General features: G+C 36.5%; 2 protein-coding genes across 3 annotated transcripts; one reads left to right on the forward strand and one right to left on the reverse strand.

Annotated features, from left to right (window-relative positions):
- Positions 1–740: 740 nt before the first annotated feature.
- LOC6493897 (nuclear pore membrane glycoprotein 210) lies at positions 741–20,388 on the reverse strand. Of its 2 annotated transcripts, XR_006507262.1 has the most exons (20): positions 20,118–20,363; positions 19,000–20,062; positions 17,552–18,919; positions 16,737–17,487; positions 16,357–16,674; positions 15,380–15,511; positions 15,129–15,328; positions 14,797–15,060; positions 12,176–12,301; positions 11,208–11,313; positions 10,462–10,583; positions 10,302–10,400; positions 10,004–10,237; positions 9,788–9,934; positions 5,122–5,274; positions 4,551–4,683; positions 1,822–1,872; positions 1,254–1,328; positions 991–1,201; positions 755–904 (listed from the first exon to the last, which is right to left on the reverse strand). XR_006507262.1 is itself a non-coding variant. In XM_001961336.4 (19 exons), exons 1-19 carry the CDS (start codon positions 20,378–20,380, stop codon positions 1,068–1,070), a joined length of 5,739 nt encoding a protein of 1,912 aa, XP_001961372.2. In that variant the 5' UTR covers positions 20,381–20,388; the 3' UTR covers positions 741–1,067. The 2 variants fall into 2 exon arrangements, 1 of the variants encoding a protein (XP_001961372.2); XM_001961336.4 differs by having other exon boundaries at positions 741–1,201; positions 20,118–20,388.
- A 31-nt stretch (positions 20,389–20,419) lies between these two features.
- Positions 20,420–21,631, forward strand: LOC6496672 (hydroxysteroid dehydrogenase-like protein 2). Its single transcript, XM_001961337.4, has 4 exons — positions 20,420–20,562; positions 20,618–20,781; positions 20,838–21,051; positions 21,117–21,631. The coding sequence occupies exons 1-4, from the start codon at positions 20,549–20,551 to the stop codon at positions 21,583–21,585; spliced, it is 861 nt and encodes a 286-aa protein (XP_001961373.1). The 5' UTR covers positions 20,420–20,548; the 3' UTR covers positions 21,586–21,631.
- The last annotated feature ends 2,530 nt before the right edge of the window (positions 21,632–24,161 follow it).

A 24,161-nucleotide genomic window follows, 5' to 3' on the forward strand; every position in this document is an offset into this window, starting at 1 on the left:
ACCAGGCAAAGTGTGTTAAAATGATGAAGAGGTATGTTTGTATTATGCGTACTCATCATTCGCAATATACCCATAATCGTCATATTCATAAATCAATTGACCTGTCAGACTTAGCGCGCTCACTCAGCTAAAGAGTGCGAAGTAAAAACTGACCCAGTTGCCTGATCTGGGAGTCTTCAACTAATTAATAAAAGCCAGCGTCGCCTCCTTTTTACAAGTGCCCCATCGTGGCGTGGTACACTTCAAATGTGCAAATGTAAAATTAATGGCAAACTTCACTTAATGCTTTCTAATTAGAAATGTGTATAACAAAAATCGTAGGAGACTTCTCTGAACCATATCATCGGAAAAAATTAAACTTTTTAATTTTAGTAAACAGTTCTAACTTTAAGTAGCTTTGAGGCTAATTATACCTCTGATAATAATTAAACCAACCTGCACTCAAAAATCAAACAATATCGTAGAGGTAACAGACCAGCATGGCTTCTATGAGCAGAAAAACTATTAAAAATTAAAAATACCGTTACAAATGGATAGTCAAGGTATTCTAAAAATAAAACATACATAGTTTTAAGTATAGTTTAAGTTTATATATCCTTTAAGGTATACTCTTTCCATAATTGCTACAACTAAATGTGCAACATTGTCATGAAACGAATAAACTTTATGAATATATGAATAACTCCAACTTACCATATTAAATAACTTCTCCCTATAAGGGTATAATAGTTTGATAGTTTGCTTGTATTTTCTTTTTTATTTATTACAAATTAACATCATGACAAAAGCGAATATGGTTCTTATATACTTCTTTTGAAAAATACAATACAAAGTATTTAGATTTAATTAAGTCTGACCTTATTATATGAGTATAAATATGCATTGGCAGTTAAAGTTTTTCCATCTAATAATAATAACGATACATGAATTACTAAACGTTACTGAAAAAATGTACTAAGATAGTATACAAAATGAATAGGAAACTCATACTTAATTATTTACAGCCTTAACTATTCTTGAGGTACGTTTTAGAAGCCCAGTAGCCAGCTTCCAGTTGCATCGAGCCGTTAATTAAAGCGTTGCGAGCTGCCTGATCTATTTGGGGAGTTTAACCGCGGATGGCCGTACACATAAGTGTCGTTTGGTGAATCAGAAAAATTGCGTCGTCGTTCTTGCGAATAGTTGCGGGAACTCGATGCGTCTACAACAAAAATGGGTATTAAAACGAAAAGCACAACAGGATGGGTACTCACTGGCGAAAGAATCTTCGTTCAGTTTTGATATGGGCGAGCCGCTGAAGGATGGCATCGATTTCTTGCTCTGGAATACTAAACATAAGGAAAGCGAAATATTTGGAATATTTAATGTTAATTTGGTTTTTATTTAATATCGAAATAAAACATTTCAGTAGCAAAAGTCTAACATAAGAATTGAGATAATGGTTTGCATTGCATTACCATTAATGGTTAGCATACTGCTGTAGTTTATGTCATTGAAAAGTACCGCGTCCGCACCTACCCCAATAAAGTTAAAAATCAAAGTTTAAGTCATAAATAAGAAATTCTGTAAATGCTACAGTACTGATGATGATAGCGCAAAGAGTTCGCCTTTATCGACCAAGTTTCCATCGCTGTTGCCCAAAACTTTATGGTATTCATGCAAGAAATTACTAAAAACTTAAAACTAATACAGAAGTGTAGGCGAAAGTTGTGCGTGGCTTCTGGCGGTCCAGCCTCCTTCTCTAACATCGAAACCCGTTGCAGCGATAGCACTCAGCCCCAGCTCGAGGCGGTGTGCTCCAAAATTATTAATTAAACTTACCCTCAGAGTTGACTTGCGTGACTCCCTGCGTTTGGAAGCAAGACATATACACTGTAATACATACAAAGAAATGTGTTGATAATCGATAAGTGCATGAATGAATTGGAAAAGCTAAATAAAACTATTTCGATATATGCATACTAAATGCAATTAATCAAATTTGTACGGAGATGACCGATTAATTTGTTTAAAGGTTTCTGCTGTTGCGGCATCTTCTTTTGGGTTTCCTGCTTTTGGGGGATGTTTCAGGATTTTAGGAAATTCGCTGCTGAGAAACCGTGAAAATTATTTCAGGCCGATCCTAACTTCTTATCAGTTTGAAAAAGGGTAGCAAAACAACTTAACGTTTTGATCAAAAATATGATTCAAAATGAAAAGTTTTTCAAAACTAAACCTATAGGAAATAGGAAAGCTTCGGACAAAGCCGAACCCTTTCAGTTAAGTGACACTTTATTTTATAATATATTATAATATATGATTTACAACGAAATTCTGAAATTATTATAATGAGTTAATTTTAAAAATAATTTCTTTTAATATGAATTTTGAAAAAGTTTCAAGCTTCTTTTTTCGGAGACATCAAATTTATGGCATTTTCGATTTTCGGTACATAAGATATTTTGGCAAAAACAACTTAAACACCAAAGTTATGCCAATTCCGATCATATAGTTGGCAGCTACAGGATAGAGTCAACCGATCCCGACTTATATACTGCTTGCAAAAAAAAGAAGGTTGTGCACAAAGTTTGAAGTCGATAGCTTTAAAACTGAGAGACTAGTTTGCGTATAAACAAACAGACAGATTGACATGCTTATATCGACTCAGGAGGTGATCAAGAATATATTTACTTTATAGGGTCGGAGATATCTCCTTCAATGCGTTGCACACTTCTGACCAAAATCAAAAGACCCTCGACAAAAGTATAAACAGCTTAAAACCAATAAATTTGTAGTTGAATTAAAAAACAAAACACAATCCATAGCACCCAGGGATAGCACCGCTGATTCAAATTTAATTTTCTATTAAGCGCGATCAAAAATTTAATGGGGCATGCGCACTTGTAAATTTCAAAAAATTGAATTTATTTTTTTGCATTTTCTTAAAGTGAAAAGATATAAGGTTGTCAAATATCTCCCTTCCCCGCCTTTTTGTCTTTTGAATTTCATGGAATACATCGAGTTAGACCGGCATTTGGTATCTCGTGACATCGCCCAGGAGATGGGAGTTAGTCACCAAACCATTTTAAACCATCTGCAGAAGGCTGGATACAAAAAAAAGCTTGATGTTTGGGTGCCGCATGATTTGACGCAAAAAAACCTTCTGGACCGAATCAACGCCTGCGATATGCTGCTGAAACGGAACGACCCATTCTTGAAGCGGATGGTGACTGGCGACGAAAAATGGATCACATACGACAATATCAAGCGAAAACGGTCGTGGTCGAAGGCCGGTGAATCGTCCCAAACAGTGGCCAAGCCGGGATTGACGGCCAGGAAGGTTTTGCTGTGTGTTTGGTGGGATTGGAAGGGAATCATCCACTATGAGCTGCTCCCATATGGCCAGACGCTTAACTCTACCATCTACTGCGACCAACTGGACCGCTTGAAGCAGGCGATCGACCAGAAGCGTCCAGAATTGGCCAACAGGAAGGGTGTAGTGTTCCACCAGGACAACGCCAGACCACACACTTCGTTGATGACTCGTCAGAAGCTACGGGAGCTCGGATGGGAGGTTTTATCGCATCCACCATATAGCCCGGACATAGCGCCAAGTGATTACAACCTGTTCCTGTCCATGGCGAACGCCCTTGGTGGTGTAAAGTTGAACTCAAAAGAGGCTTAAGAAAAGTGGCTGTCCGAGTTCTTCGCAAATAAGGAGGGGGGCTTCTACGAGGGAGGTATTATGAAGTTGCCGTCTAGATGGAAACAGATTATCGAACAAAACGGCGCATATTTGAACTAAATCCGATCACTGTAACACTTTTTATAAAGCATTGAATAAAGAGCAAAAAAGCGGAAGGGAGATATTTGACAACCTTATATTTAGTTTTGAAATGATCCGGTAAAAATTCATTGAGATACACATGTTTAAAGATAGGGGCGTCCGGTTTATGTAATAGTGAGTTGAAACTTTAAACACGTTTTTCTCAAAACTACGTTTTTGAAGTCGATGACCACTCTTACTCGAAAAGTAGAGACCCGATTGTCTTGAAACTAAGCATGCTTCTTTAATACATAATAATCTAGTATTTAATCGAAGGATTGATTTTTTTATGCAAAACTTTTTATTTTATAGCTGAAAAACTACCGCTTTTTTTAACGAAAAACGATTGTTCAACTTTGATAGGTCGACATTTTGTCGCAAATTTTTTTTTTTAATATCCATCGATTAAGTACTAGATAAACTTTCAATAAATGTAAATCCGTTTCATTTTTTGATTTCCGACGATCCATATTTCCACAGTCTTGGTCACCTCGACCCGTGTTTTTCAGACGCACCTCACCTTCGACGGGGCATAACTTTGAAACTGCTCAATATTTTCTACTTTTTTTTTTTTTTAATTTAAGTTAAAATTATGTATATGCGATATTTCAAAAAAATTCAATAGTTTACGAGAAAAAAATTCGGGGAAAATGTCTATTTTTTGGCACTCCAACTGCGCATGCCCACTTAAGATGCAATAAAAAATTTGTAAAAACCATAACAATAAATAAATGTTAAAACTTACCCCATATAGAAATTATGACAATCACTGTCGTAGTTAGTACAAATCCCAGGTTCTCTAACAATCGATAAATAACTGGTCCGCCATACGAACTTCCAGAGCATTTTTGTATCATTGTACTGCCCACTATTGGCACCTATAAATAAATTTATAATTTTTGGATAAATTCTTAATTAATCGTATCTTTGTCATAAACTTTTAATTTTATTCATTATTAATTAGTTATTAATTAGTTTCGTCTAACACATATTTATCAATATAAAATATAAAACAGGTACCACAGGTACAATATTTTCCATCAATTTTTTTATGAACTTCAGGGTCGTAGATATTGTTTCTCCCTGATACATATGTATATACATTTTTACGATTACAATAAACCCTCGTGAACTTTACAATTACCGGTTATAACACAAAAAATGTCAAAAAGTGTTCAGTTTATTTAATGTAAAAAAAATCATGAGCATTTGAGTTTGTTTGAACGTCTAAATTTTCCAAAAGAAAAAAATTTCTTTAAAAAAAAGAGCCAATAACCTTCCCTATATTCAAATATGTTACAAAATTATTAACTTACCTCAATTCGTTGTTCTGTCTCCGGGGATATTACCAGTGCATAAAAATGCTCATCCAGCGGAAAGTCATCGAAAAATTTAAGTCGGAACTTGCTCACGCCATGCCCGTGCTCTATGAGGTCAATAGAAAAGTACTTGGGATCGGATGGTTTTACCTTTGTAAAATGATATAAACACAATAAAATAAAGTAATTATTTATAATGTATTAATATGATTTTCAAATAAATCTTATTTAATTAATTTGTGTTAGTCTTCAGATTTGAATGCCCTTTCTATATTGGGTAATTAAAGATGGGAGTATAAAATTGGGGGTATATAAAGATGTGCCGTCGATTTAAATATTTAGAGTGTTTCAATTTTGTACAAACGGTTTTGTTGCATTAGATATGTTGCAGACCAGTTCATACAACATTTTTTTTACTCTAAAACCCATTTTGCTGATGCTGATGGCTTTGTATTAAAAAAAAGAAAGGAAAGCTAACTTCGGGCGGAGCCGAAGTTGATATACCCTTGCAGTTGTGTCATTTTTGATCGTTCAGTTATATGGCGGCTATTGGATATAGTTGGCCGATCCCTATTAAATTTGGCAAATTAGATTATTTTTCCCAAAATGGAATCTTTACCAAGGCCCAAGTCTAACTTAAAAAACTCCAAAGTTATGGCATTTGGCAGCTATAGGATATAGTCGACCGATCCCGGCCGTTCCTACTTATTAGGTACTACCTGCAAGGAAAAGAAGGATGTGTGCAAAGTTTCAACTCTATAGCTTTAAAACTGAAAGACTAGTTTGCGTAGAAACCGACAGAGAGACGGACATGCTTATATCGACTCAGGAGGTGATCCTGATCAAGAATATTTGGCTAATGTAAAACACTTTTGATTCACCATATATGTATACCAATACACCAATATTTTTAGATACACAAATTCTCCAAAATACGCGTCGCTTGGTACCTCAACCATCCACATTCGACATTTTTTTCTAAAGTTATTCAGGATAAACGATTTTCAAAGAATTTCCCAAATGAAAAAGTTTGCCATTTTTTCTACTAAAAAAGTCCCGTCCGCGTTTGAAAATTTGTATGTTTGTTACTAATTAAGTAAATTAATTGAGGTTACATAAATGTCTAAATCGTAAGGAAAAATAAATACATTGACATTTTTTTTTTTTTATTATATTTGCTCTAAAGATCTTATTTATATTAAATGTGGAGATAGTCCTTAAGATAACCCAACTTTTAATATATATGTCATATCTGGGAAAAGTCGCTTACTCAATATATAGTCCGATAAGTTGAGGTACCGATGGGGCTGGCTGTGAAGCAAAGGTATTCATAGGTATATTCATAGCATTACATAAACTTATTCAGTTGCGGATTTGCTTTTTGCAGTTTTCAAATAAAAACCAATGCCACGCCCAAAATATCTGATATCAGCTTTGGTGACGAAACCATTGTGTTTACAATGTTTTTTGATCAGGATCCTGAGTCGATATAATCTAGTCCGTCTGTCTGTTCCTACACGAACTACTTTCCCAGATTTAAAGCTAACCACTTCAAAAATTGCACACACTTCTTTTCTTTGCATGCAGTATATATGTAAGTCGAAACGGCCGTGATCGGTCGACTATATCCTACAGCTGCCATATAAGTGTTTGAAAGAAAATGGAATACCTTTCGTGTTTTTTAAGGTGAAAGATTGAAATATCTTGGGATTCTTTTTTACTCATGTGACCCAAATGCCATGACTTTTTGAAAATATGAGATTAAAAACTCCAATTTAATTGACGCAAATATTGTTTAACCACCTATAATAAATTCAATAAAATTATTTTGAGTTTTTCCTTAAATCCAAAATTAAAACATGGTCTGATCTACTGGTTTCAATAAGAAAATAAAAATCTTCCATCGAAAAATGTTCGGGAAAAATTCATAGAAGACCAAAATTTAATGTAGAAAATCTGAGATTTCAACTTTGGATGAGTATTCCAAAGATATGGTAACTGCTAGATACCATTTTTTAATGTTAGTTGGTATACATACATTTCAAAAATGATATGAACTAGAAACAATGATAGTCATCGCCATTTCACGGCCTACATAATTCAATATATGGTAAAACCTGTGTAATCATTATTTGTGATTTTTTTTTTCGCTCAGAAAAGTACTACATTTAAGATTACGATCTATTTATTAAATATTTTAGATTTTTCATTGCATACCTCCTTATACCATGTAATTATAATTTGACTGAAATATTAAATAAGGTTATAATTCTGAGGGGAAAAAATTATTATTCTTGATTTTTATTTTTTCGCTCCAAAACTGATGATTTTTAAAAAAATTTTTTTTTGCTCAAAGAATCATTGTTCTTGATTTTAATTTTTTGCACTAAAAATAATAATTAATTTCTGAGCACAAAAAAAATCAATAAATTGTCAATATTTTGTTATAAAAAAAAACATCATAACAATAACACTGTGCGACAAAAAAAAAAAACGAAATACACTTGGGAAACGAGATAGTGTAGGTTGTAGGTCGAAGAGAACTAAAAAATATTTTTTTTATATTTTTGGAACCCTCCAATTTTTATTTATTTAAAAAAACCGTTTTTCGGGACTTTTTTGCGCTTAAAAATTCCTGAACGCGTTTTTTTCAACTGATTTCAAAATTTTCGGTGTCCGTCAATAGTTAAATGTTGTAGCTTTTGAAAAAAAAATATATCTTCGATTTTGTTGAACAAAAAGGACAAAATTTTTACACCTGAAACTGAAGTTTTCGACTTTTATTCGGGTTTTTTGGATTTTGATGCCAGTTTTTCGGTACAACTTATAAAAATTCGGCCATTTTTTATACATATCAATGTTGCCTCATTCATTCTGAATAAAACGAGACAAATTTCATCAAAAAATTATGAAAATTGGTGAAGTTATAACGCTTTTCCCAAAAAAAGTCAACTCAACCTAGCGAGCGCTTCGGAGGAACAATGTGTATAAAAATAAGAGTATATTGCTTTCTTCTGACAAAAATTCTGTCATTTATGCCACATATTAATATTGTCTCATTAATACTAAATAAAACGAGACAAATTTCATTAAAAAATAATAAAAATTGTTGAAGTTATAACGCTTTTCCCAAAAAAAGTCAATAAAACCATGGGAGCACTATAAGAAGAAGAGCATATTCCTTTCTTATACACACTGTTACTCCGGAGCGCACGCAAGGTTGAATTGACTTTTTTTGGGAAAAGCGTTATAACTTCACCAATTTTAATAATTTTTTGATGAAATTTGTCTCGTTTTATTCAGAATGAATGAGGCAACCTTGATATGTATAAAAAATGGCCGAATTTTTGTAAGTTGTACCGAAAAACTGGCATCAAAATCCGAAAAACACGAATAAAAGTCACAAACTTCAGTTTCAGGTGTAAAAATTTTGTCCTTTTTGTTCAACAAAATCGAAGATATATTTTTTTTTCAAAAGCTACAACATTTAACTATTGAAGAACACCGAAAATTTTGAAATCAGTTGAAAAAAACGCGTTCAGGAATTTTTAAGCGCGAAAAAGTCCCGAAAAACGTTTTTTTTTAAATAAATAAAAATTGGAGGGTTCCAAAAATATAAAAAAAATATTTTTGAGTTCTCTTCGACCAGATTAACAACCTACACTATCTCGTTTCACAAGTGTTTTTTCACTGTCGCACCGTGTAATCATTATTTGCAGTCCCCGATTATAAGAAATTAATGTTATAAAAAAATTCTCACAAGGATCGATCAAATATAGACGATATTTGCTATATTTGCTAAATGTAGAATTGTCAGTTAACTGCACGGTTATATTAACTCTGGTTCTGCCGGCAGTTAGCTTTCCTTTCTTGTGAAGTCGTGTATTTTTAATAATATAGAGTTTAAGAGGACCATTTCGGACCAAAACTAACTGACTGAGATACATTTATATACATATCTCTCATAATGCTTTAGGTATTGAATGTTCCGGAAATGCCCACATTTAAAATCACCACCCAACTATAACCAACTATAATTAGAATTTCAGCGGCAGGTAATATATTACTGAAAGCCAAACCAAATAAAGCCTCAAGGTGTCCGGAAACGGAAGTAACGCAAAATGCTGTCATTTTTCGTTTTTCAACCACAAACGACACTTCTGCCTGCTTTCTGTTTTTCAGTGAACTAAGTTCTATATAGAGAATACAAGACTTGCCTGCAGCATTCTTCCATTGACATTGCGTTATAATGTCTCCGTCTGATTATTCTCATGCTTCCCTTCAGTGTTCTGCGCCTCTCTCCCTCCCCGCAGGCTTATGATGCAATGCCACTTGCGGAAATATTTGAGGGCTAGCAACAATGTTAACAATGGACATCTACTTCTTGGTCGAATGACTAATGGTGGCAGCAGGGATAGTCTTTAAAAAAAACTTGCAAAATTCGTGGAACGCTCTCTGCCTTGAAGCTGCCAAAGCAGTCTCAGAGCTTGTTGTACATAATTTTGTACTTTAAAAAGTAACTAACGCCTTCGGACATACGCAAAGCGAAAAAGCTTTAAACATCCTCTATGCAAAAAAAAAAATACATTTTCGAATTTGATGGCTATATTTAATCCCCTATTTACTTAAAAACATAATTTCGCTTGTAAGAAAATTACCTTACCTGAACTTTGTGCAGTGCCTTATCTAGACCACTAATATGCATTTCCTGCGACTTTAAGTCAGCTATCCGTATACTTTCGGGTGACACTTTAATTCCAGGCACGAGTTTCAACGACATTGTGTCAACAATTCCGCCAGATGTTGCAGCCTGTTAAAAATTATGCAATCTAAACGGTGAGTGGTTAAATAAAAATGCAAATATGTATTAGAGATCTACCTCCAGCTCCAAGAACACATCTTTAGTCTTGACAAGGGCCAACAGTTCAACGAAATTTGACACTAGCACCAATCGACAGCTATACTGCCCAGAAGTAGAATCGAACCATGCCTCCACTTTGTAAAACTTCAGTAATTGGCGACCGAGTGCATTTTTAGCCCCCAAGCGACAAGTGAAAATATCCACAGGCGTGCTTTCCAATTGTGTGGCGCACTTTGACATGTTAAGGGCAATCTGTCGACGGAAAGCGTATTATAAGAATAGATTGGGACGCATAGTTTTTATGGGTTATACCCACCAGGTTGCTGTACTTATCAGCTTGCACATGGTTGCGAAGAACCAGTCGTCCCACATATTCTGATCCACTGAATATGTCCAGTGACTTGGCGAAAAGAATCTGCAAATAATTTTGGTGGATAAGGGGAACACAAGGTTAGAATAGTTCCATTTTGACATACCACATCTGACTCTCGGATTTCCAAATCATACTTTATAAATCCGCCTCGACTGGCCGCGTCTCCGGTGGTTATAATAATTTTTTCTCCAGCACTTTGCCTATATTGTAATACGCGTGCAACGCCTGTAACCCAGAAAATCGATTTAGAATAGTTGATAACGTTATTTTATTTTTGCCCTTTTAAATTAAATGTTATCGCCAAAGTAAACAAAGTACTCATCATAGATTTCTGCTGGTTAAGCCTTAACCAACTTTTGAAATACCATTTGATAAATTTTTAAATCAAATAACTGAAACAAGCGTAATAACACTTTAATGATTGAATGCGCCGAGCTTATTCCTAATCCAATGCTGAAGCAATGAAGTGTTGAATCTTTACAATTTTTTTTCCATTTGGCATGAGAAATTCTATGAGGGATATATGTAGTCCCCAATCTTATCTTAACGAAATCTGTTTCTTTAGTACGAACACTTTTTTTGCTATAACGAAATTTGATTTTCAGGAAATTGCTTTGGGATTTCGTGGCACATGTTTTGATTTAAAAACAAAGGGCTAAAAAGACGCCAATACACTGAGCGTTTGGTTCATGATGACCTTTATGGTACAGTTGATAATATATACGACAATTAGACAATAAAAACAGAGGTTATATAACCATTATTGGCTCAACATCACCTTGAGTCTTTTTTTGTCTTAAAATGTTTTTCTTCTCATAATGGGATCAAAAACGGTTACCATCTACTCACCTGAGTGTTTGTTTATCGTCACAATCTGCTCATTTGAACTGCTCCAAATCGATGAAAGCATTAGAGGTGAACTGAAGCAAATAACATCGCCCACTGAGAAAATAGTCTGTTGGTGGTCAGGGAAAAAATGTTTGTTTCATGTCATCATTACATTTTTGTTCATACATATTACAGCACTTATGGGTAATTCTCCGGAAAAATCAACCAAAACCAATAAATTTAAATTCAATAAAAGTATGTTTTATATAAGTAATTTAATAATGTTTTACATTTAATTTAGCCCATTTTGAAATATTTTAAGGTCTAAAAGTGCGAAAGTTCAATTTTCAACATTTCAGTGGCATGATTTGTTTTAAATAGTTTTCGTAAAGAGAGTTTTAATGCATTGACTATTTTTAATATCGGCTGATAACCAAAGATTAAAACATAAATTAAAAAAAAACGATGCTATTGGTAATTTTTGCCAATTTTGATCAGACTATCAGTTTCTTTCACTGTCGCGTGAGACATTCAAAAAATCCGAAATCAGAGTTTGAAATGGTTTTTGAAAAAGTAACTTCTGTCTGTGTCGCGTGCGACAGCCCTAGATTTGTTTGAATATTTTAAAAGCAAAATGTCATCCAAAATTTATATTTGCACCAATTATAGTATGTACTTATCAAGAGCTATAAGATTTACTTTTGTAAAAATAAAAAAACATGTGCTTGTTTTATTTTCTGTTGTTATGCGTACGAATGACGCGTTCGACATTAGAGAATTACCCATATGGCATTACGTATTAACGAATTATTATATTATATTACATTTAATCATCGTACTTTACAAACCAATAGACTTTCGTGTTTTCCCCACGGAACCCACATAGCCTAATACTAAAACCAGACACTTTACCAATGGAATTTCATTTTTAAAACTATAGAGTTACGGCTAGACCTAATTTAAAATTTTGAAAGTCTTCGTTAACTCACCTTTGTGGGATAAATAGCCTTAGACTCAACCACTGCCAGTTTGATGTAGTCCTCCGCGTGTTTTACTCCAGCCGAGTCCCGAAGGCCGATGGTAATCACATTATTAGTTTCCCGGTAAAGGTTTATCTGTAAGTAATATAAGTGTTTCGTTACAATGCATTGTTTTCATTTTTTTCAATGCATCGTGAATGCATCGATTTCATTTTTAAGGGGTTTCTTTTCAAAATATTTAATCAGAACTAGAGCAAAATTTACAAAGTAACAAGAAAGGAAAGCTAACTTCGGGCGGAGCCGAAGTTTATTTACCCTTGCAGTTGAGTCGCATCTTATATTATTAGATATATAGCGGATCGTATATAGTTGGCCGATCCCTACGAAATTTGGCAGATCGTTAGTTTGCCCAAGTTAGAAAGCATAGAAAGTCCCATCCTTCTAACTTGAAAAACAACGAAGTTATGGCATTTCCGATCAATCAGTTATATAGCAGCTATAGGATATAGTCGACCGATCCCGGCCGTTCCGACTTATATACTGCCTGCAAAGGAAAGAAGGGTGTGTGCAAAGTTTCAACTCGATAGCTTTAAAACTGAGAGACTAGTTTGCGTAGAAACGGACAGACGGACAAACGGACATGCTCATATCGACTCAGGAGGTGATCCTGATCAAGAATATATATACTTTATAGGGTCGGAGATGTCTCCTTCACTGCGTTGCACACTTTTGACCAAAATTATAATACCCTCTGCAAACCTTCCTTTAATTTTGTAGCGAAAATTTGAAAGCGGTCTCCAGAAAAGTTTCATTTTCTAAGTCGGTATTTACAAAAAATGTATTTATTAATTTTGAATAATTTCAATTTTATTAATTTCAAAGAAACCAATTACGCCAATCCAATTTTTTTTATGAAAATCTGTTTTTTGACTTCTAAGTGCCATGGAAATCTAAAAGAAAGGAAAGCTTATTTCGGACGAAACCGAAGTTGCAGTAAAGTGACAGCTTATATTCTAAGATATCAATCGCAAATATCGGCTATAGGTGGTCGATCCTTGTGAGGATTCCGATCGTTCAGTTATGCGACAGCTATAGAATATAGTCGGCTGATCTTTGTGAAAATTGGTAGACCGGAACAAGCCGATCAAAAAATCTATAAAAAGTACCATCCCTCTGACTAAAAATTCAGCACAGTTGTAGCATTTCCGATCAATCAGTTATATGGAAGCTATAGAATATAGTAGACCGATTCCGTACTGACTTATATACTGCGTGTAAAGAAAAGAATAAGGTGTGCAAGGTTTGAACTCGAGAGCTTTAAAACTGGGAGACTTGTTCGTGTAGATCCAGACATACTGACGGACCGACGCCCGACGGACATGCTCATATCGACTCAGGAGCTGATTTTTAGGCACCGTTCCACTGCCCTTCCCTGCGTTGCACAGTTTTGACTAAAATTATTATACCCTCTGCAAGGGTATAAAAACTCGACGTCTAGCGTCGAGTGACTAGCGTCAAAAAACTAGAGAAACTGGTTCGTTTTAAATGCATTTTAATTTTGGATTTTTAACTCGGATGATTCTGTGCCCAGTTCTGCATACTGAACAAATTAACTTTTTTTCAAGGAGCCTCTAAAGACTTTCTGTAACTCGCAAAATTATCAACAATTTTGTTCGAATGTTGTACTATTAAATGGAAAGTTAAATAATAAAGTTACGCTTCCAGTATCTTTAAAAAATATCTTCTAAAGTTGTTACTTTTGCATAGAATTATTGTATGTTTTTTAGTAAGAATAAAATATCACTTTTTGCAACTTTAATCCCATCACTCCCAAATACACGTACGATTGATATCTCAACAACGAATTTTTCCAAACATATTTTGTTTTTCTTTAAAACCAAGCCTCTAACTATTAAAATAAAAATTCACTGAAAAGTAAATTTATTTAATAAATTTTTTTTTTGCCCTAACGATTTTGTTTACGTTGGAGTTATCCCTTTACATGACGGAACTTTTGGTATATCTTATATTTGAGAAAACTCACTAAATCAAAATATAGTCGATAAATGTGAATCGGCTGTCAGGGAAAGGTTAACTTCAACTATTATAAAATCCTTTTCTAAGTTTTTTTAATGTAATTATTAAACTAATCTGAAATGAATCCTTTTGGAGAAAAATAATAAAATCTATCAAATTTCTTAAGGATCGGCCTATATATTCTATATCTGCAATATAACTGAACGATCGGAAATGACAAAACCTATTATGCTTGATATTTAATGAAATTCTCATAAGGATCGACCAACCATATACGATCCGATATATATTTAATAATATATGCAGCTACTTAATTTAAAGGGTATATCGATTCCTTCGAAATTACATATATACCCATTAAATTAAGTAGCTGCATATATTATCAAATATTAAATATATACCGCCGAAATTACATATTATATATATATAAATTACATATATAAAAACTCTGTCTTTTATTTGATGCATAGGGCACGCAAAAGTTTTGTTTGCTTTGATTTAAAACTTTTAGGAATCAAGCTCAAAATACTTAAAAGACTGTGGGCAAGTGTAAAAGGAACTGGATATATAAGAAATAAGTAAGGAACACTCACCGCTATTGAAAAATTATTATTTATTTGCACATCGACCATGTCTGTGGTGGCTAGCTCATAGTAAAGCTCGTTTCCATCCCCAATGGTCTCTGAGAACTCAGTTCCCAGATTGTCATGCAACGAAACCTTGAATATGAAGTTCATGCCCCGTGGAACCTTGTGGTCAATTGTTTTTAGTTTGATAGCCGGTATCAACGACACCAAAATATATTCGACGTTTTTTACTTCTATGTCAATGGGTAGCGTTTGGTCCACTGTTTTCGCCTTTGAATCAAGCAGTAAAACAAATTTCAACATAATCCATTTTTCAATCCAAAAAAGGAGTCACTTACAATAATCAGATCTCGTCCGAGGGTGTCTTTTGTGTGCAAAAGGCCATTTGGCGAAATGCTAACAATATTGTTACTTTGACCAGCCAACTTGTAAACCACATCGTCCATATTAGCTTTCAGCTGAAGCGTACTCCGCGGTGCCGCCAAAATAGAGTCTATTTTGATTGGTTTGGGTGCAACCAGCTCCAGTCTTTTGAAAACTGCGATAGCGTTTTTAATTTAGGATTCTAATTTCTCAATTGCTCACTCACCCATTACCTCCACCCGTGCTGGAGGCAGCTTTGTTCCATCTGCCAAAGACACGCTTGCCGTGACTGTGACCCTGCCAGAGTTCAAGGCTCGTATTCGAACCGAAATTAAGTCTTCATTTTTGTACTCGATCCCTATAATCAAAGTTATATAGTTAATAAATATCCATTAAAAAAAGGTTCACATTATTTAACATTACTTAATATTTTTTTAACTTAAGTTTCTAATTCATAGTTTAAAACTTTTAGATCGATTCTTTTTTATACCTAAAAATTCATTTTTTTTGCAACAATGGAGGGTTTAGAATTCAAGGGCTTTAAAAATGAACGCTACACAATGTGAATACATTGCTTAAGAACATTGGTAATGGGATTGCTATAGCTTCGTTTTTCAAATCAGTTTTAATTATTTATATTTCTCCGACATTCTCTAGTCGGAATCTAAATCGAATTCAAAAATAAAGTGTTTCATTTAGCAGTTTAGAGAGATACGTATAAATATACTTTGAAAACTGAGCTGAGAAACCCAGATAAAAAAAAATGGGTTCTTTTAGATTCAAATTTCAAGTTTACTGATAAGTCAGTCAAAGTTTCCTTTTTTATTTAAATTAAAAAAGTTAAACATATGTAAAGATCACTGGAAAATTCCTAACAAAAATTACTCCATTCGAGCCGAGAATTGCAAGACTGATTAATGATAAAACGAATATCATCAATATTTAAAAATTTCCATTGAATATTTTTCTGTTGGTCTAATTATGCAGTTGATTAAAAATAAAAGAAAATAAAGTTAGATTTTTTATATGTTCCGTATCTGTTCCTGCTTAGAAACTGGACTAAGCAAGCTCATCGGAGAACATTTTTAAAGGTTAATATTCGTGCACGTTGTGAACATAGAGCGAAACCTCTTCTCTCTAATGCAGTATCCGTGCAAGGTATCTAAATTAAAGTTCTAGCTTCCATTGTTGAAAAATAATTACCTGCTTCCGAAAAGACGTTGAATATCTCTACGACCTCACGTTGGTTGACAGACCAGGAAATCTGCATGCCTTGAAGAGTTCCCAACACCATAGGCGACAGATCGGGAATCCCCCAAATGGTGGCCGGCATAACTGCACCAATTCGAATATGGACAAGAGGCACGCGGATTTGAATTGCTTTTAAGGAAACGACATGAAGTGACACAGTATCCTCGGATATGACCTCGTCTTTGCCTGTGACAGGGTTCCTTTGAATGCATTTGCCAGTAATCTGACTGGATCCTAAGCGTAGAGCAGTTACTGAAGTCGAGCTCATAGCTGAAAAGAACATTAATGTAGAGCATGGACAATATGGAGCAATAATTTATGTTTCAACTCACTTGCAACATTTTCCTTTTCGATAAAATATATTACATTCGAATTTGGCTGCGGACCACCCTGGTAACTGATTTGAATACTGCTTCCCACCACTAAAGTGAAATCTCGTGGATACAGTCGAATCGGAGAAAAAACTTGAACATTCAGCGGTTCACTTAGCACCGTCTGGTCGCCGTTGCCAGATTGAAAAACAACTTTAGTGTCTCCAACGTTATTTCCATGAATAAAATATCGTATTTCTCCAGTCCCTAAGTGGTCTTGGTCTCCAAGTCGTACACTGAGCACACTTGGGTCCATCACCAACTCCGAAAGATCGTATATACTCAGTCTGCTGTGATCAATCAACAACAGGTTGTCATTGGTGTCATAAAGTCGGACTATTGCTTCTATGCGAGCGGAGCGCTCTACTCGTTCCATGCTAATAACCTTGATTGCTCCGATGCCAACTACGGAAATGGATAAGTGACTGGCTTCGTTTGTCAGGCAGTTATCGGTTAACTGAAGACGCACATGGCCAAGATGTAACGGCGTCAGAACTAATATTCGGGATTGCGCATCGTAGTTTGCCTTCACGATTCCCTGCTCGGAAAGCTCAAGGTGAAAATGGCCACTTCCTTGGGCTATGGGAATTCGCTCGTTGTAGTCTTTGGCAAGAAAAATGCTCACAAAATCCTTTGACAGCAGAGTTCTGTTAATTGTGTGAAATCGGACCTCGTTCTCGATAACAGGTGTGCTTGTCAACCCTGTTTTTGGCTAATGAAAGAATAGATAATAATTATTTTGGATTTCTGATAGCCTCCACCTCATAATAACTCACATCCTTAACGCCAAATGGTGGTCGCTCTGCAGTGATATCTAGTTGAGACAGAAGCTTATCCTTATAATGCGCTACAGTGCCTTTAACACGGAAATTAGATGCAATCTCGCCAATGGTCAGTACAAGAATGTCACGACTCGGAAGGATTACACCATGAAGAGAATTGAGTTCCGATATTTCTGTGTGTTCAATACCATCTCTCTGATACTTTTCATCGCCAGCGGCAAATTCCCAATCTATCAAAAGAGAGCTAATATTCATTAGTCTTCGATTCTTGGCATCTTGGACTTCGATTTCGATCTCGAATTTGTTTCCGTGGTCTTTCAAGTATAGGAAAGATGAACGATGTTCCAGAGGGCAAGATTCCAGGAGTTGCTGGCGCGCAAGAAGCTTCAAAAAACGTGGGCGTACACATCGAACCTTGGTGGTAAGCTGTGATGTGTAGGCAACAAAGCTTGGCTTCATTAAGGTGTTTTGAACTCGATAGATAAATTCTGCTTCTCCCAGTTTATGGCATAATACAGTAAATGCGGTCACAAAGTTCTGAGTTTCCTCCACCTCTGATACTTTAATCACATTTTTGTCGAATACTGTGGTCTTAGTTAGCTTAGCCTCCAATGTAAAAATGTGTTCTGGCCCGTGCGTGAATAGTACGTTATGCGACGAACCAACAGGAAGTACCACTTCGTTCTCCACAGGATTCAGAACCGATAGTTTTTCAAAGACATAAAGGTCGACAGTGTCGTACAGCTCCTTATCCTGGAAGAAATACGAGACACGGAGTGAGGTGCTACCCACAGATGTGGCACGTAAACGGAGCACATGGCAGACATCTGAAGCTGGGTCAGCCGTTTCTCCATTATTCTCATGTTGTAAAATTGGATGGCTAAAGACCAGTTGGAAATGAAGGTTGTCACAATTTGTATATGGCACATCAGAATGGTTAACCCGAGTATACATGGCTACATGCAAGAATATATAGTCCTCAATGGCCGTTTCGAAATTGTACTTCTTGATCTCAAGGCGCTTAGGCGGAAGGAAGTGTATTTGGGCCAAGCGTGCAATTTTTTGATTCTTTGCAAGTGTAACTTTAACTGTGGTCTGGGCAGTCAGTTTATTGCCAGCCTCAAACATTTCCTGGGTTAAAAATGATGGTCGCACGTCACGAATCTCAGCAGTCGCTAAGCCTTGAGCGTCAATTTGTAGCACTTGTGGATTGCCTGAAAACCAGGCATAGTTGTAGTCGCCGCCTGATGCATGGAATTGCAACTTTAATGGTTTAATGCTGCTTGGATCATATGGAAGGACAACTACCGATGGTGTGAGTTTCAAGCTCTCATATATCTGCAGCTCCGCTTGTATAGAAAGCTGAAAAAAGGTGAAAAAAAAAAAACAAAAAAAAAATACAGTCTAACAATTTAACAAATATTGGAAGTGGGCCCACTTACGTCTTTGTATGAGCCATACACCTGGCTGACACCCTCCTTCGTAGCTTCGCCAAAAAGGCGGCTACCGTTTCGGGTACGCTGTCGGACGGTAAATATAGATTCGTCCAGTTCTGAGCCAATGGAGTAACTAGTTCCTAAAGTAATTTGCTGTCCATCAGCAGTAAACAAGTCCAATGCGACCGTGTGCCGCTCTCCTTGCACAGTAATCCAGTTAAGATGTGGCAGCAAACTTATGCCTAATCTGCTAGGTTCTGCGACTGTTAAAAGTGCAGTGGGACCCTTGGTGGCCTTGTCAAAGTCTGCCATGTTACGGTCCCGTAGTATGACTTGAGTTCGACCCAATGCGCCTCCCGTAGCACTGCTACCTCGCATGTATGCTATATTAGCATCTTCTATCTCCAAATAATATTGCTGGCTATCAGTAATATCGTACAAACGATCCATTTTAAGCTGCATAATGCGAAATGTTATTGAATCTCCAGCCAGGATTGTGACTTCAGATGGCTCGATAATAATGTTGGCTAGCACACTTATATACACCTCGATAGGTGGGACGTGAATGTAATCAGTTTGAGGCATGCTGATGGTCACCTTGGAGGTACCTGTGTTGATTCCTTCCAAAAGAATCATGTATCCCATGATTCCTTTTGCTTCAAAACTTTCTAGAGCAGGGGGCACCGTGTGATACGGACTATCCGTAAAAGTGAGGTGACGCATAGCGGCGGGCTTGTTACCTCCCGGCTCTGATATCTCCCATACGAACTCAATGCCTTCTAGCGTAAAAAATTCGTTTCCCTGCTCATCGAATGCGTGCAGCTCAAACATGGCTGGAGCCTCCTCCAAGTACAGCTGTCGGGTAGCGGTTCGAACATTAAGGCTAGCTATTACGTCTACTATCACGTCACAGCGCAGTGTCTCCCCAGTCTGTTCTTCTTCAGCGAAGACGATGGCAGTGTTGCGACGACGATCATTAGTACGCACCGTAACCACCGCTTGGTAAGCACATTCGCTAAAGCCATGGTAAACTGGCATCACAGATATCAGGTCCTGACGCGAAGAAGTCCTGAGAATTCATGGAGAAATTTAAAAACAAAAGCCTACAAGGGACGCCTACATACCATTTGTAACAGTTTTGCTCGTCAACCTCTAGGGTAAAGTTTACGGCCTTTCCCTGGAAAATGGGCAGCAAAACACGCGGATGATTGAGCCTGGCTCCATTTACAACGATGTCTTTTACTAAAAGCAGCAAAATAAATCCAAAAACACCGGCTTCCATTTCGGCGGAAAACGAAAAACACGCTGTTAGCGATGGCACATAGCACAGTGCTGCCAGAGTTTCCCCTAAAGTACTATCGGATAGCAGTAAACTCCGATTCGGCATCTGGTAGCACTGTCGACACTACGATTAAGATTTTCAAAGCTGTTTATCTTTAAGAATATATATAGTTAATCATTAATACTATCTTATCACTTGTCGTTTTCGTTTATGTGAGAAACGGTTTTGGACCATCATTTGAATCAGAACCTTTGGCGCTACAACAACCTTAAAATGAAAAATACTGGGTAAGTTCACTTTTAATTCTAAAGCAGCTTTTTAACTATCAATTTGAACTGCTAGAAAACTACGGGGGAAAACTCTGTTTATCACAGGCGCGTCCCGAGGAATCGGAAAAGCCATTGCACTTAAAGCTGCTCGCGATGGAGCCAACATAGTTATCGCAGCAAAGACTGCAGCGCCGCATTCCAAGCTGGAGGGCACCATCTACACCGCTGCAAACGAAAGTGAGTGCTAGCATTGGAATTTGACTTTTGTACCTGTACCATTGTGTGCTTCTTAGTCGAAAGGGCAGGAGGTCGAGCGCTCCCTTGCATAGTCGACGTGCGTGATGAGCAACAGGTGCTTCAGGCAGTGGAGGCCGCCGTGGCCATGTTTGGGGGCATCGATATCGTGGTTAATAATGCCAGTGCCATTTCTTTAACGGGCACTTTGGACACAGAAATGAAGCGGTACGATCTTATGCAAAATATAAACACTAGGGGTACATTTCTAGTGTAAGTATTTCAGGTGCTACCTTGTTATGTATGACCATCCACTTATCTACAATTAAATTCAACAGGTCAAAGTGCTGTCTCCCGTATTTACTTAAAAGTGAAAATCCGCACATTCTAAACCTATCGCCTCCCCTAAATTTAAACCCGCTTTGGTTTGCCAACCATACTGCGTATACCATCGCCAAGTACGGCATGTCAATGTGCGTATTGGGCATGTCAGAAGAATTCCGCAGTCTGGGCGTCGCTGTGAATGCACTCTGGCCACGTACCACAATCCACACAGCAGCGGTGGAAATGCTCCACGGACCTGAAGGAGCCCTTTATTCCCGTAAACCCGAAATAATGGCAGACGCGGCTTATGCGATAATCTGCCGGGACGCAAGGGATTACACCGGACATTTTTTTATTGACGACGAAGTTCTTGCCGACGTTGGTGTAAAAGATCTTATAAAGTATGCTTGCTACCCTCAAAACATTCACCTTTTATCTACGGATATATTTCTAGACGATACTGGGCCAATCGCCAAATTGTAAAAAATAGCAGCTATTGTTTATTGTAAATAAAAGAATGTAAATATGACTCCAATCGCGTTTTGTTCCTGATCTTTCTAAATTGTTCCAAAAATCTCCAATCTTCAAAAATAATAGAACCCATAAAGTTTATAACAAGCGCGGTGAACACAAATAGTTTGCACAACAGTTTGAACAGAAACAGGCTTTCTAATTAAATAATTACACGATACAAAAATTTCATAATTTTAACTTATATTTATATTTACATGATCATATTAATAATGCTTTAATATACATACTCTTGTTTTGGTGCTTTTTGATGTCAATTAATGTAACTCTGCGAAAAATATATATGAATAACAAAACGCACCGTACAAAGTACGTTCCAAAGTAAAGCGGACTTTCTGAATCCAACGCACCCTGGTGACGCCTTATCTATATTTTTATCCAGCGATTGTCCTGTGAGTGATTGTCCAATTTAATGGCATTTGATCGGTGCGAACATGAGCTTCAAACAAAGAGTCTTTTAAAAATGGTAACACTTTTACCGAAACGGTTCAATTAATGAAACAAGTTTATGGTCTATCCCGTAGCAGAGTGCACAAATGAATATCACGACATAACATCCTTTCTGGAAAACTGCATTTGCCTTAAGGGGGGGTTTGGGTCTGAGCGAGCAAAAAAAGACACATTTTCATGTTTTTTCGGTGGGCACCGACTTTGAAAAAGTGAGTTTTGGGAAAAACGCTTTGAAGTTTTTCTGACCGTTGGCCTGGATCGGAGGTGGGGTTGCTAAAATCGCTGTATCTTTGTTAATAATGCACCTATCCATCTAAAATTTGGACACAGTATTCTTGAAAGGTCTTTAATAAGAAAATCAAAAAAAAAAAAAATCGAAAAAAAAAATTTTAAAACCCTAACCCCCCCTTAAATGGAGGACATTATGCAGACGTAGAGCCCATACAAAAGGCTTGAGCTGGAGGACATACAGGCCAACGAACTAAAACACTCGTTCGATATGCTTTTGGACGGTGGAAAAAGCTGTTGAAGCAAAAGACTATTTTGAATAAAATAAATTGATGGTGACGAAAATACCATTTGTTCTGTTTTTATTTAAGAAGTTCTGTTTACTTCACCTTGTATATAAGATACATAAGATTACAGAATTTGTGAGCCATCAAAAAGTATAGATTGATCCAAATAATATCACAGGCCGACAATTTCCAACTTTTTTTTCCTCCACGCATAATTTTACCTGCTCCATAACCTTTAGGCTCCCCTGAACCAAAGTCCAGAACAAACATAGGTTCTATCACCCACAGTTTCCGCGGTACACCTAAGAGAAAAAATTGATCAAATTTTACCATATATTGAATTATATAGGCCGTGTAATGGCTATGACCATTATTGTTTCCAGTAAATATCATTTTTGAAATGTATGTGTACCAACTAAAATTAAAAAATATTTACAGCATCTGTTTCGTTAAAAAAAAACATTTTTTTATACCCTTGCAGAGGGTATTATAATTTTGGTCAAAAGTGTGCAACGCAGTGAAGGAGACATCTCCGACCTCCGATCACCTCCTGAGTCGATATAAGCATGTCCGTCTGTCCGTCTGTCTGTTTCTACGCAAACTAGTCTCTTAGTTTTAGAGCTATCGAGTTGAAACTTTGCACACATCCTTCTTTCCTTTGCAGGCAGTATATAAGTCGGAACGGCCGGGATCGGCCGACTATATTCTATAGTTGCCATATAACTGATTGATCGGAAATGCTATAACTTCGTTGTTTTTTTAAGTTAGAAGGATGGGAGTTTCAATGGGGGTTCCTCTTTGGGCAAAATAATTCGATATGCCAAATTTTATAAGGATCGGTGAACTATATACGATCCGCTATATATCTAATAATATAAGATGCGTGGTGCCACCTAGCGGACTGCGACTCAACTGCAAGGGTATATAAACTTCGGCTCCGCCCGAAGTTAGCTTTCCTTTCTTGTTTTTTTATGGAATTAAACTTTTATTGTAAAGAAGACAAAGCCTTATTGTGCTTTGGACTGTATAAAAACTTTATCAGAAAACTTCTAGACGGCGGGATTAACGCTAAAAATATGAGTTATGAATATGAAATATTTTAACATATAAGGCTTTGAAACCCATTTAATTACTAACTAGGAATGCAGATATTGATGCCACCATGTAAACCTCACCAACAAATTAAATCTACTAAGACAATCAGAAAGAATGGTCTTATTTATGCGCAAAATAAAATTATGGAATCTAGGGATCTGTGAAATTAGGCTAGCTTCCTTGGAGCGATAAAATGGTTAAATATTTAATGGATCAATCAAACCAAATTAATTGCACCTGCTTATTACAACAAATTGGTAAATTTTTTTTCTTAGAAACAAATAAAGTGTACCAATTAGCGCCCGCGGGCGATATGACACTTTCAAAAAGTGACGGAGCGCCCGTGGGCGCTTTGACACTGGGCATTATGCCATGCACTCGGTGGCGGTCACCTGGAAGTGTCGATTCTGAGGCGTCAGTATGCTCTCATGAACCTATGGTGCGAAAACGCGTGTACTCTCTGAATAT

The sequence above is a fragment of the Drosophila ananassae genome, chromosome 3L (genome assembly GCF_017639315.1).
Source record: "Drosophila ananassae strain 14024-0371.13 chromosome 3L, ASM1763931v2, whole genome shotgun sequence".
Taxonomy (NCBI): Eukaryota; Metazoa; Arthropoda; class Insecta; order Diptera; family Drosophilidae; genus Drosophila; species Drosophila ananassae.

What these genes read in the sequence shown, in the direction of transcription:
- LOC6493897 (XM_001961336.4), bottom strand. Translation starts at nt 20,380, where the DNA reads ATGCCGAATCGGAGTTTACTGCTATCCGATAGTACTTTAGGGGAAACT. An exon ending in GACGATAAACAAACACTCAG is followed by an intron (nt 10,584 to 11,207) that starts GTGAGTAGATGG and finishes TCTGGGTTACAG; the next exon opens with GCGTTGCACGCGTATTACAA. An exon ending in AGGCACTGCACAAAGTTCAG is followed by an intron (nt 5,275 to 9,787) that starts GTAAGGTAATTT and finishes CATTTTACAAAG; the next exon opens with GTAAAACCATCCGATCCCAA.
- LOC6496672 (XM_001961337.4), top strand. An exon ending in CTACACCGCTGCAAACGAAA is followed by an intron (nt 20,782 to 20,837) that starts GTGAGTGCTAGC and finishes TGTGCTTCTTAG; the next exon opens with TCGAAAGGGCAGGAGGTCGA. An exon ending in ACTAGGGGTACATTTCTAGT is followed by an intron (nt 21,052 to 21,116) that starts GTAAGTATTTCA and finishes TAAATTCAACAG; the next exon opens with GTCAAAGTGCTGTCTCCCGT.